The following is a 12,731-nucleotide window of genomic DNA, read 5'->3' on the forward strand; positions in this document are numbered from 1 at the left end:
CCACAGAATCCTGACTGACTGACTGACCTGGGTTTTAGGTCAGATTTTTGTTGAGTAGTAGCATAAAATAAAAATAAGCACGTTTAATTTCTAATCATACCAACAACACTAAATACAACAGTCCTCATCTTCTGCCCATATGTCTTATATGAGATAAATCCACCATCAGGGCTCCCTGTATTTTGCTTTCTTTTCCTTAAAATTTATTCAAGTGTGTCCTGGGACAATCAGAGCCATGTGTGTTAGAGAGGATGTGGTCTGGGGACAGGGGTTATGTGGGATTTGGATTTGGAGTGGCTGGTCGGGGGCAAAGTCAGATACTGTAACAACAGGGTGTAAAGTAAATGGCGGTTATTACTGAGCCGTGACTGGAGAATATCATGGGGGATTGAATCTGGAGGTGTCAAATAGGGGTAAGAGGATTGTCATAGGGACACAAAGGTAAGGTAGGTTAGATAGGTTTTTTTTTTCAATGTGCAAGCCAGGGCAGAAATTTGATATAAATTTATTTTTCGTTACAGATCCTAGATTTATTAGCGTTCACCTAATTCCTGAGAGCGACAACCCAGAAGACGACAAAATCTTCCTGTTTTTCAAAGAGAATGCCATGGATGGAGAGCACACCGGCAAGGCAACCATTGCAAGGATAGGACAACTGTGTAAGGTAACACAAATTATTACTGTTTGTGAAAGAAAACATTTTACATTTTGGGGAGCAAGTCCAGAATTCAAATATGTCATCTAAATTAAGTCGTCATTTGTTTCTTGAGTAACTTACATAATAAGCATAAGAGAGATTCAGGATCTCCACGTATTCACATTATTTCTTGTTGCAGAATGACATGGGTGGCCACAGAAGTCTTGTCAACAAATGGACCACATTCCTCAAGGCTCGCCTGATGTGCTCCGTACCTGGGGTCAACGGCATAGACACACATTTTGACGAGCTACGTAAGTATTTTTTCTTTCATCTATGCATTTTATGTTTAGGAAAATCCTCTCATTTCCATTCTTGTTTTGTTATTTTAGAGGATGTATATCTTATGAGCGCCAAGGACCCCAAGAACCCACTCATCTATGCTGTGTTCACCACTTCCAGGTAGAAACCAAAACTAATCTTTCTGATGACAAATTCCAAATGCACTGGTGCAAATTCTCAGAGCTTGTCATGTACTCATTTTGACAGATGCTGTAGTATCATATTTGTTTTGTTGATTTGTTGCTTGGAGATCAGCATATACTGTATATTCTACAAGTGGTCATTTTGGACAGGTTATTTCCTCTGTATCTAAAAAACACATGCCTCAGATTTCTTCTTCGTCCCATCCCTTTATCTGAAACATCTAAACCATTTTGAAATGACATGGCAGGATGTGAGCCACCAAGCGCATTTCCAGACAGCAATCCCTTCTCTATAATCCACTTACAGGTGTCTTATGGCTGCTTCCCTTTCTCAGCAATACCCTGAGTTTCCACTTTTTTCATGTATAAGAGATTGCTTTTAGCCAATTCCCTGCTCCTTGCTACCTGTCCCATTCCCCATTGAAAAGCTTGGCAGCAGAGGCTTGTAGGGAAATCAGATTAGAGCTAGAGAAACACGATATTCACTCAACAGGAATGCATGTCTTTCCCCAGGCCACTGCCCCGGGGCTGAGCTGGCTTTGCTACAGGCTGGGTGTGGCGGCTTTATACAAGCATGCACTGAGGAGAGAACATAGGGGAAAGCATTTCTGGGCAAAAGTTTTAGAGAGGCGTTAAAAATACAGTTATCTGTTATCAGGAAAGGTCACCAATGGGCCGGAGGATTTACATTACTGTTTAGCATGATGGCTAGTTTATTAAATGCACTCATTCAGTTCGTTTACCAAGATAATTGTTAAAGGCACTTTATAAACATTTTTTCACAACTTTCAGAGGCCAGAGTGGAATTTGGCTAACAACTGCTAGCACTTCCAGATTGATTGACAAGAAATGCTTTAAAATTTGATGCAAGTTCATACAGTGGACTTATTTTGATTTCAAGAACTGCTTATACAATCTGTACTGGGACAAAAAACATTTTGCTCTGATATATAAATATTTAATTTGTGTACAGGCCCTTTAATTCTTCACCATTAAGAGTTCACTTAATTGTACAGTAATAATTATACAAAATCATAATATCAAACATAACAATTAACCTCTAAAAATAATATAATATAGCTTCGTAATAAGTAATAATGATCATGATTTTAATATTCTACACTATATATTCAAATGGTCTGCTTTTAGGGATATACGGTATTAAGTGTCTGGTGCAGTGCTTGTCTCATACACACTGGCTGTAAAATTCAATTATGAGGCATTGAGGAAAAGAGTGGTTTAATTGGTTTTCTAAGTAGCAGATTTTCTGAGATGAATAGAGAAGAGATTTGAGGGACTAGCTTTTAATATCCTTGCCTAATGATGCTCGGGGATGGTTCCTCTCACAGATCAATGTTTGATTGTGGAATTGTGTACTGTGCATAAAGTCTAGTTATTTTTCCCATTGACTTTATTATTCACACATATAAATGCACACCCTTTCCCTTAACCACACACATCAGCAGTCCCGTAGTTAATTGAATTTTGTAAGTAATTAACATTTTCAAATGCTAATCCATTCATCTTCCATGCTTTAGTGAGCCCTTTTTATTGTATATATGCCAGCCACATCCCTAATTAGTCAAATACCACTTCCCATCGCAGTTAGTAAGACAAAGCACTTTGCAAATTACACCGGACCCATAGCTTCCTATGTGCAAATTAATCCAACTACCATGTGTGTTTCACTAGCAAAGTTAATTGGTGAAGTCAAGATGAAATCTGACATCAGACTTTAAGCAGCATAATTATTCAGTGTGAATTTAAAAGAAAATGCTCAGTAAGAGGTTAATAAATGCTGATGGAGGATGATTCTGAAAACAGCCTTTTTGTTACTCATATAAACACAAAAGGAGCCAAGCTTTTTACTTGATTCAATCACCACAAGTTCCAAAAACACATTTGTTACCACAAGTACTTAAGTAAATCTACTGTGAAATACAGTATATGGAGTATGAAAGCTTTCAGTTCTAGTTTAGTCCTGGTTTAGTCCTGAATTCGTATTCATACTGAAGAAAGTGTAATTGTAAATGTTCATTTTGTGATTGTAATTCTTGATGTCGTAACTTTTCAATTTGTATTCTGATGGATAAAATGCACACAATACATTTTATGTACGACTGGACTCATTCGAGAGTTTACGAATATTTATTTTATGCTCAAATACAGCCAAATATGCATGTATATCTATCCTATGCACACAAATATTTCTGAAAGCTTTTTTACTCCGTAGAAATACTACCAAGTTATTATTATGTACCACTTGTGTTGCATTGTACCAACAGAATTCTCAAGAAATGGTTTCTGTATAGAACTGCACAATATTGCAAATGAATCAAAATCATAACTGAAGTTGGCACAATTATAAAATTGTATTGGCTGAAACTATTTAGTGTATAGAATGTCCTCTGTAAAGAACAAAATATCTCTTTATTGAAATATTGTAAACACACCACATTACAAATGTAACTACTTTCACAATAGTGAATGTCTGAAAAATTGCAATTAGATTTTCTTCCAAGATCGTTCTCTTTGTATCACTGTATTCTGTCATGGATGACCTGGGGCAGACTAAAATAAAAGATTGGCCTATAGACTGATATTTTTATTCACAATGGATTGATCTTACCTCATTCTGCTTTTTTCTGCTATTAAAAATGAAATCCACCCATCTGGCTCAAACAAAGTGCTAGTTAAATATTGGAGAGTGTTTTGAATACAGTCTAGCGCAGGTCCTGTTTGGTTGGTGGTGTGCCCACATTCCTGTCTGTTCTCAGGAGGCTGGGAGCAATCACAGAGAAGTTCCCATCTGTCAGTCCATACTTAGGTAATCACAGCCCTCTCCTCTTCGCGTCTTTGTGTGCCGAAGGGTCATTTTGTTGTCTTTCTTCAGGATTTCACAAGTTCCTAATCCCTGTCTTGTGTGACCGATTATTCACAAATCCCCTTTGTTTATCGGAGTCATCAGCCTAGATTTCAGCAGTCCAAATGGTCTCCAAACTCTTTTGTTGTTGAAAGCTTTTTCATCTAACGCAGTACTTCTCAAATTGTGGATAGGTCTCATAGTGGTACACCGGGTTCTCAAGAGCATTTTAAAATGTGTTTGAGTTCATTTTATTTTAGTTTGAAAGCTAATTATAGGTTATTGCTGTAAAGAAGCCTTGTCTTTTCTCTATCTCCACAGTAACATCTTTAAAGGCTCAGCAGTGTGTATGTACAACATGGCTGACATCAGGAGGGTGTTTCTTGGTCCCTATGCTCACCGAGATGGCCCAAACTACCAATGGGTACCATTTCAAGGAAGAGTACCTTACCCTCGACCTGGCACTGTAAGCATACACTTCTCAACACTGGTATCTTGCATGTTGTGTGTCTCAAAGGAATATGAAATATAGTGAAAGTAACATTTTTTTTTTTTATGCTAGTGTCCCAGTAAGACCTTTGGGGGTTTTGACTCCACCAAAGATCTGCCAGATGATGTCATTACCTTTGCCCGTGGTCACCCAGCCATGTACAACCCCGTTCAGCCCATAGGAGGACGTCCCATAATGGTGCGGACAGATGTGGACTACCAGTTCTCTCAGCTGGTGGTGGACAGAGTGGAGGCTGAGGATGGGCAGTATGATGTCATGTTCATTGGCACAGGTGTGTAAGCCTGCAGTGGGTTAGTGAACATACACACTCATACAGTTTTAAGAGAGTGTGTTATTTATTTATGATATTTCTTATAGACAGGGGCACTGTGCTGAAAGTGGTGACCATCCCCAGGGAAAGTTGGCATGACCTAGAAGAGGTTGTGCTGGAGGAGATGACTGTTTTTAGGGTAGGTCTGGTGACTCATTTAAGATGACATCCCTTGAAAAGTATGTAAAAAATCTACCCATAAAATGCTCACGGGCCTCATCTGTTTTTGTTTTGTACAGGATCCCACTCCTATCACTGCAATGGAGCTGTCAACAAAGCAGGTAAGAGCATGTTTTACACATTGTAATTCCAATAGCTGGAGACAGATGTCACCACAATGAGATATATATGATTAGATGAGCTCTTAAACACACATCAAAATCTTAAAATGTAAAACCACATTCCCTCCACAAATATTCATTCAGCAGTGACTATTTATGACTTTATTATTTTCTGTGGCTCCCACAGCAACAGCTGTACCTTGGCTCTGCACTGGGAGTATCGCAGATGTCTCTGCACCGGTGTGAGGTGTATGGGAAAGCCTGTGCAGAGTGCTGTCTAGCCAGGGACCCGTACTGTGCCTGGGACGGCACAGAGTGCTCCAGATACTTCCCCACTGCCAAAAGGTATGAGGACTTACCAAACAAAAGCTCTGCTCTAACCTTTATTTATCCTCAGGGGAATTGCCAAGGTTGTATGGTTCTTTTCAACAACATGCTCCCATGTATTTATAACGTCACATATGCTCACACCTGGGAGTTATCAGTGCACCTGGATTCGGCTCCTCTTGGCTTTAATGCTCTGTTATAAATGTTTTGCTCAAGGGCATCACTGTGCACAACCTTGATTCTCTGACCTCAGTTTCAAACAGTCTGTGAATCCAAACAAGTACACAGATGCCAGGCACACACTGCATAGATGGAAGACATTTGGAGCTTCAGTCTTACACCAGCATGAAATACAGTAATTAGTGGTGCTCAAAGACATACTGTACTCTGAGAATGTGCGTCAACTTCAGAAACCTGCTTCAAGCTCCTGCCAAAAAGCTGTTCCTCTGAATGCTTCTCCACAGCCAGCACACCACACACAAAAGACACACACTGAGACACACAGAAAATTACAGCCAACAGGAGCTGTCTGACCACTTCACCCCACAGCAAGGAGGTATGAACAAGCTCACCCTCAAATTACCCTCTACTATATCTGGAGGGACTTACTGACCATACAGCCCTCACACACTTCCACTCCACAATACACACTACAGGCCAATGGTATACTTGACTCTGACAGGGAAAGACTGCAGTTGGCACACCCCATGGTTAAGGCCAAGACCAACTCCTCTCTTTTTATCCACCACATATATTTTCTTCTTATCCAGAATGAAAACCAGAAACTCAGTACTGCACGTGCTCAGACAGCCAAAAAGACCTGATCGGTTCACCAGGAAATGAACATGTTTGAGGGATATATGAATGGCACAGTAAAGGCAATATAGACCCAACTGCATCTGTTTCTTTTTAGTCTTTCTCCTTTATTCCCACCGCTTGTCCCTTTCCATACCTCACCTTTGGCTTACATAAAGTCCACAAGTCTTTGATTTTTATAGCGCTTGTCAAACAATTTTATTTCACTGTGACAATCAGGTCCATGTGGAAAATACTTGCCAGGACATCAAAATGTCTTCCCATCATTAAAACACAATAGCAAAGTCCACAAACTATGAGTAATAGGCCAGTAATACCTGGTCAGAATGCACTCAAAGTGCAGTGTTCCCATATCCAATTTTATAGCTTTGCAAATCTGCCAAGGTTTGATTTCTTTTATTACTACTAATGTGAAATACTGAATAAGCAATGGTTGAAGATGGAAAGAAACATTTTTCTAATGTGGACTAAGCATCAGAGAAGATGACTTAGTGTAATATTGCCCCCTAGTGGTTTATAGGTATTAGCACACAATCATAACGCCAGTGATTCAATTTAACATTTATAAATGCTGGCCTTTGTACATTGTCCTTTGTAATTGTTGCCTAGTTTCTTCCTTCTTTTTTCCTTGAATATTTTTGACACCAAAACTCTAAAATACATAAAATGTTGTTTATTGTTATTTTTTAGACGTACCAGGCGACAAGACATTAGAAATGGAGACCCTCTGTCCCAGTGTTCAGACCTTCAACATCATGGTAACCACTATAATGACATTAACAAACATACAGTAGTAAATGTATTTATTATATTTATACATTTTTTGTCTGTTTGGACAGATGACATGGATGGGATTGGAGGCACTATTGAAGATAGGACTGTGTTTGGAGTGGAGAATAGCAGTATGTTTCTGGAGTGCAGTCCTAAATCTCAAAGAGCTCTGATTTACTGGCAACTGCAGCGACTCAATGATGACCGCAAAATAGAGGCATGTTTCTCTTAAATCCTTATTTTTGTTTTATTATATTTTGTGCCCCTGGGGATAATTGTTTGACATTTGCTCTAATTATTAGTCTCTTCCAAAACTTAACCAGCCTGCCATGGGCTACACCTTTATCCTCCTGTATTATGAATGTAATTAGCTCTTAGCCTCTTCTCTTTTAAGGTCATAACCTGTGGGTGAAGATATTTAGGTTGACCTTTGACTTAATCATGTAAGCGTCCTTCATTTCTGCTCATGTTTCCATTGATGCAAGTGAGTGGGTGGCAAATGAATTAACTTTTTCTGGCATCTTTCATATATTTGCACTGTATACCCTTCCAGTTTTTCAAACAGCTGACCCAGTGCATCATATCACATTTCATTTTTAGAATTTGTTGATTTATCTCCTCTCAGACAATTTCTCAACAACTTTTTACAACTTCAACATTTCAAAAATCTCACATAAATAACTATAATAATAAATAAATAATAAATAAATAAATATATACTCATGCAATTAATCGCGATAAATTTTTTTATTTTTGCCCAGCCCTATATATATATATATATATATATATATATATATATATATATATATATATATATATATATATATATATATGTAGAAAAATACTTCATTTTATTATCATTTTCTCATTTGTAGATCAGATTTGATGACAGAATCCTGCGCACTGACCAGGGCCTGCTGATCCGCACTCTGACCCAGTCCGATGTGGGGATCTACCACTGCCAGGCTGTAGAGCACGGCTTCATCCAGCCCCTAATGCGCCTCAATCTTCAAGTCATCCCCACACAGAAGCTGGGTGATATTTTACCAGGTTTCCCTGTTGTGGGCACTGGTGTGGGCCCGTCTGCCAAACACAGAATGTGGTATCGGGATTTCCTTTCTCTCTTGGACCACCCAGACCTCAACAGTGTGGAGGAGTTTTGTGACCGAGTTTGGAAGAAAGAGCGCAAGCAGAAAAAAGTGAAGACTGCTAATGTCAAACCTGACCGTGCTGCTGCAAACCCCTTAATAAGGCAAAAATCTCTTCCACCTAAAGCCCAAAAACAGCAAGGATCTCCCCCACAGAGCAGAGCATGGCTTCAAACAGCAGTATCAACAGCTGAAGGGACACAGCGGAGCCTCAACCCGCCACAACAAAACCTCAGCAGCCAAGCATCTAAGAACAACCAGAAACCACAAGGTGGTCAAAATGCTGGCTCCCAAGCTACTGGGGGAGGGGCTAGGGTGGCCAATCAGCATGCAGCGAAATGGAGACGAATGCAAGAGAACAAGAAGGGACGTAACAGGAGGACCCATGAGCTCCAGAGACCCCCAAGGAGTGTTTGAGGAGGACAAAGCACAATAGTGAAAGACATAAGCACAAGCCCCAAGCATCTAACATCTAGACTTTCTATAGTGTTGTATTCAATGTATGATCCAGTGACCTCTCCATTAGAGCAGTTTTAGTTCCATTACATTACAACGCTGCTGAACTCACTTAAATAATCTGTGAAGTGGACAATAGGACAATGGTAAAGACAATTCCACTGGAATTAAGTGGCAATGAGTGGGGACATGACTGCCTAAAATGTGGTCAGGCAGCCTTTAGGCTACTGTAAATAAGCTACAAAATTAACTGGGTCAGACTAAAGTGTTGTGTTCCTTCAGTGGACGTCCTGTGAAGAGACAAAGAGATAAAAGGGACAGTCTTAGAGACTTGTGCACCTGTACATTGGGCCCTTTACCTGAGCATGTGAACTGATACAATACATGGAATGGATTATTTTGGAGAAGTGTCTAAGAGGAAAGATTCTTTCCTGGAAACATTTAAAGTGACAGAGCAACAATTGCGCCCTTAATGATGGACAAGGGGTTGCCATCAGTGGCCATTATATTGAAGCATCATTCACAAGTCAGCCACAGTGTTGGGACAATGCTTTATTATACTCGACATGAGGAAAGAAACGCATTGTGCATGTCATCATCAATCAATGTTTAATAAGCTAGGTATTTTACTGACATTAGAGGTTTTTTACGCCCTACCAAATGTAACTTAAATTCTTTTATATTTACTTTCCCTTCAAAACCAGTGCTTTGAATGTCAGACAAGACATACATCATAATCTCATTGTGCTCTTATATGGTTTCCATGTAACTTATTGTGTCATTGTTTTCTCTGGGATTTCTAGAATATAGATTCCATATGGTTCATGGCTAAATGCTAAAACCCTGTTATTTGTGTGCATACATAATGCAAATGTATCGTTGTGTATATACAGTACCTATACAGCACAAGAACGTCACTTGATTACTATTATTTATTGCTCATAGTTATGTGAAAGGGTTACATTTATTTTTGATATTTTTGGCTCATTAGTATAAAGACAAAGCAATGGCATCAACGGCCATGAACTGTGGGATGGACCAACAAACTGAAACTGGAATCCTTTTTGTAGATACTGTATAATGAATGAGAAATGCACAAGTGGCTTGACACAAGAGCCACTCATTTTCTAGCTCCCACAATAATAAGCACAAGTTTGTTTTATTTCATTTCCCTACATCTTTCATTTGTCAAGTTGCCATTGAGTGTAAAATAAACCCCAACCTGATAAAAGATTAGCTGTGAATCTCTGTAATAGTGGAGAAAATGTAAAATCTAGTTTGAGGAGAAGACATGTTATTCTGCATGTGAATGCTACCTACAGTAAATGCATCTTTTTAGTGTCTCTTAGTGTTTTGTGTGAAAGGTGAAGTTCCCTTAAAACAAGGTGTGAAATACTTTTGTCCTTTTGCCAAAACAGTGATAATAACAACTCTCCAGCCAAAGTTGAATGGTCCTCCATGATACAGCAGCGCCCTCTGCTGGTCTTCCTCTCTCCTAGCACATTACAAAAACACGTGCCAGTGCAATAAATTAGTGCAGATATGTACCTAGTCCTGTTTCAGTCCTCTCCTGTTTGACAAATGAGAGAGCTAAAAGTTACCGCTGCTGTAACAGTACTTTCTGGCATGCATTCAGTTGTCTAAATAAACATCTCTGTTACAAATAAGTTGTTCTCATTTCTGCACACACTTTCTATAGCCTATATAGCAATACATTAACAAGTATTGCGTAGATCTATAAAACATTATGTTCAATATGCACATGCAGTGGCCATACACTGCATAATTTGTGTCATTTTGCAGGTTATTACCTGACTTAAATACAATATGAATGCAATACACATGTTTCCCATCAGATGCCGCCATAATAACATTATTTGTACTGTACGTTTCATTATACTTCACGTCCACAAGATGACACTGTAGAGCAGCATCATAACTCAAATTTTCCTCAAGGCCTTATTGGAACCATTTTTCATCCTCTTAAGTCTTCACACATAACTTACTTTTGTTTAAACATTCAGATGATTTCTGATTGCCCTCATCTCCACAATCATGCTGTAGTGTGCAGACGTCGGTAAGGGTGATTCAAGTGTTAAACTGTTGCCTGTCTTCAAGTTTCACACAGTTAATAAATTTGCTTCTGTGGTTGTCATGGCGACTGTCCTTGAATGTCCTGTGTGGGTGGATATGTATCACATTGTGGGGACTAAAATCTGTACACACTCACATCAGACCTGTCTCCCTTATGTGGACAAAATCAGGTCCTTGTGATGTAATGAATGAATGTCCCCAAAAAGCTGGGAAACTCAGCATGTGAGCTTGTGTATATGTGTGCTTTGATCCAAAAACACACTCACATTTGGAGCAGTAGACACAGGGTTTCTTCACCATTATGTTATGTGAGGTTTGCTGTAGGCAGCTCTGAGCCATCTCAAGGACTCATGTCCACTGCAGTGTCTCACAGCTATTTTGTTAGCTACCCTTTGCTTCACCCTTCTCATGAAGCTAGCTCAATGCAATTTATTAGCTAAAAATATATTTTGTATTTCATTTTAACCTGCACTTATTTCTATGCATCATTCTTTTGGATTCAAAAAGCCCCCTATAGAATGTGCAGAATGCAAAATTATATGTATTCCTTTTGTGTGTTAATATGTAAATCGTCTCACAAATAGGAAAATGGTGCTTTCTATCCAAATGCTCTGACTCATTGCTTCCTACTTATATGAGTACTCAAAGGACTGTGGGAACTCAAGACCGTGGGCATGAAGAGAAAACAGTTTGATCACTGGCAAGATAAAATATATCGAATGACTTGCTCATAGCATTTTTTAAATGGGAACATTTGCATTTTATCTTTAGCCACACCCCCTGATGTTTGTTATAGTTTAACTGCAGTTATACTAGTGGTTACAATACAATAGGTTACTAAAATATACATATTTGAAATACTTGCATCTATAAATTTTTTACACAACATTTTGTATATGCATCACATGTAAACTATGTACCAAACAATGTATGCTAGTGTCTTGATATTTGCCATTTACATTGTACATTGCATGTACTGTGCACAGCTTTTGGAGAGAAACCACAGTTGGAGCCTGAAGGTGAGTGGCATCTGCTGCTGAAACCATGGCAACCAAGGAGGGATCCATTGTGACACAGCTCCACTGATCACTGGCGATGTTTGCTATTGATTATTGGTCTGCATGGAGATTAAGGGCTCTTATGAACAACTAAGAGACTAGAAGAATTATATTACTGTCAACAATATAGCCTGTTTTAATTTAAAATATACACTTATTTGTGAGAGTGAAAATGCATTTTATTCTGAAAATAATCAGATTATTGTTTCACCTATGTGATATTGATTCTAGAAGCCTTTTATTTTTAATCAAGTTTTTTTTTTACTTCATACAGATATACAGCATCTAATCATCAATTACTCGGGATAATGCAACAGAAATACTATTTAGTGTAAATTCAAATAATACACACAAATAATTAGTACTGAGGTTGAAGGTATACTATGTAACTTTGCCACTTACTTCCCTCAGGAAGATGTTACTATTTTGTGATTCACATTTTTTATTGCCATAAACATACTTGGTTTGATGGTGCCTGCCTAGTTTATGCCAATATTTGAAACATTTCAGACAAAACAGTAACATTATAGACATAAGAAGGTGCTGGACCTTATAAGAGAAAATATATACAGTGCCCCTTAAACATTTTCTGTGTCAATAGCTAATCTAATGGAAAGGCCCATGTTGACAATGTTGTTCACACCATATTACAATCATATTTGCCAGTACAGAAATGCATCTTAATTTGTTTACCTTTCCCTCTAACTCCCTAATCACATGGTGTATCTGAGCCTGCTTTGTATACCACCATCTGGGACATAAATTTCCCTGTGTGTTGTGGAGAAAGGATGATTTATAGCCATGGGCCCACCTCCTCAACAGATCGCTACAAGACTGGTAGTCATAAACCTGGGCGATCAACACAGCTGCACGTGTGAGAGGAGAGATAGTCACACATACGCACATGCACACATACATAAAAGAAGACGCTGCCTTGACCTCATCTTACGGCCATTTTGTCTGATTGCATGGGA

General features: G+C 38.8%; 1 protein-coding gene across 3 annotated transcripts in view; it reads left to right on the forward strand.

The window, feature by feature from the left end:
* sema3aa (sema domain, immunoglobulin domain (Ig), short basic domain, secreted, (semaphorin) 3Aa) overlaps window positions 1-10,229 on the forward strand; it is a 36,761-nt gene extending 26,532 nt beyond the window's left edge. For 2 of the 3 annotated variants that reach the window (XM_055153675.1, XM_055153673.1), the window contains exons 7-16: window positions 522-664; window positions 837-1,099; window positions 4,307-4,451; window positions 4,548-4,767; window positions 4,854-4,945; window positions 5,046-5,087; window positions 5,275-5,432; window positions 6,921-6,988; window positions 7,070-7,218; window positions 7,877-10,229. In XM_055153675.1, coding sequence (XP_055009650.1) covers window positions 522-664; window positions 837-1,099; window positions 4,307-4,451; window positions 4,548-4,767; window positions 4,854-4,945; window positions 5,046-5,087; window positions 5,275-5,432; window positions 6,921-6,988; window positions 7,070-7,218; window positions 7,877-8,566 — 1,970 coding nt within the window. In that variant the 3' untranslated portion in view covers window positions 8,567-10,229. The remainder of the gene's footprint in view (window positions 1-521; window positions 665-836; window positions 1,100-4,306; window positions 4,452-4,547; window positions 4,768-4,853; window positions 4,946-5,045; window positions 5,088-5,274; window positions 5,433-6,920; window positions 6,989-7,069; window positions 7,219-7,876) is intronic. The other variant, XM_055153674.1, reaches the window with a different exon arrangement.
* The last annotated feature ends 2,502 nt before the right edge of the window (window positions 10,230-12,731 follow it).

Source organism: Boleophthalmus pectinirostris, unplaced genomic scaffold (genome assembly GCF_026225935.1).
Source record: "Boleophthalmus pectinirostris isolate CB_2022bp ecotype Guang Dong unplaced genomic scaffold, ASM2622593v1 HiC_scaffold_18, whole genome shotgun sequence".
Taxonomy (NCBI): Eukaryota; Metazoa; Chordata; class Actinopteri; order Gobiiformes; family Gobiidae; genus Boleophthalmus; species Boleophthalmus pectinirostris.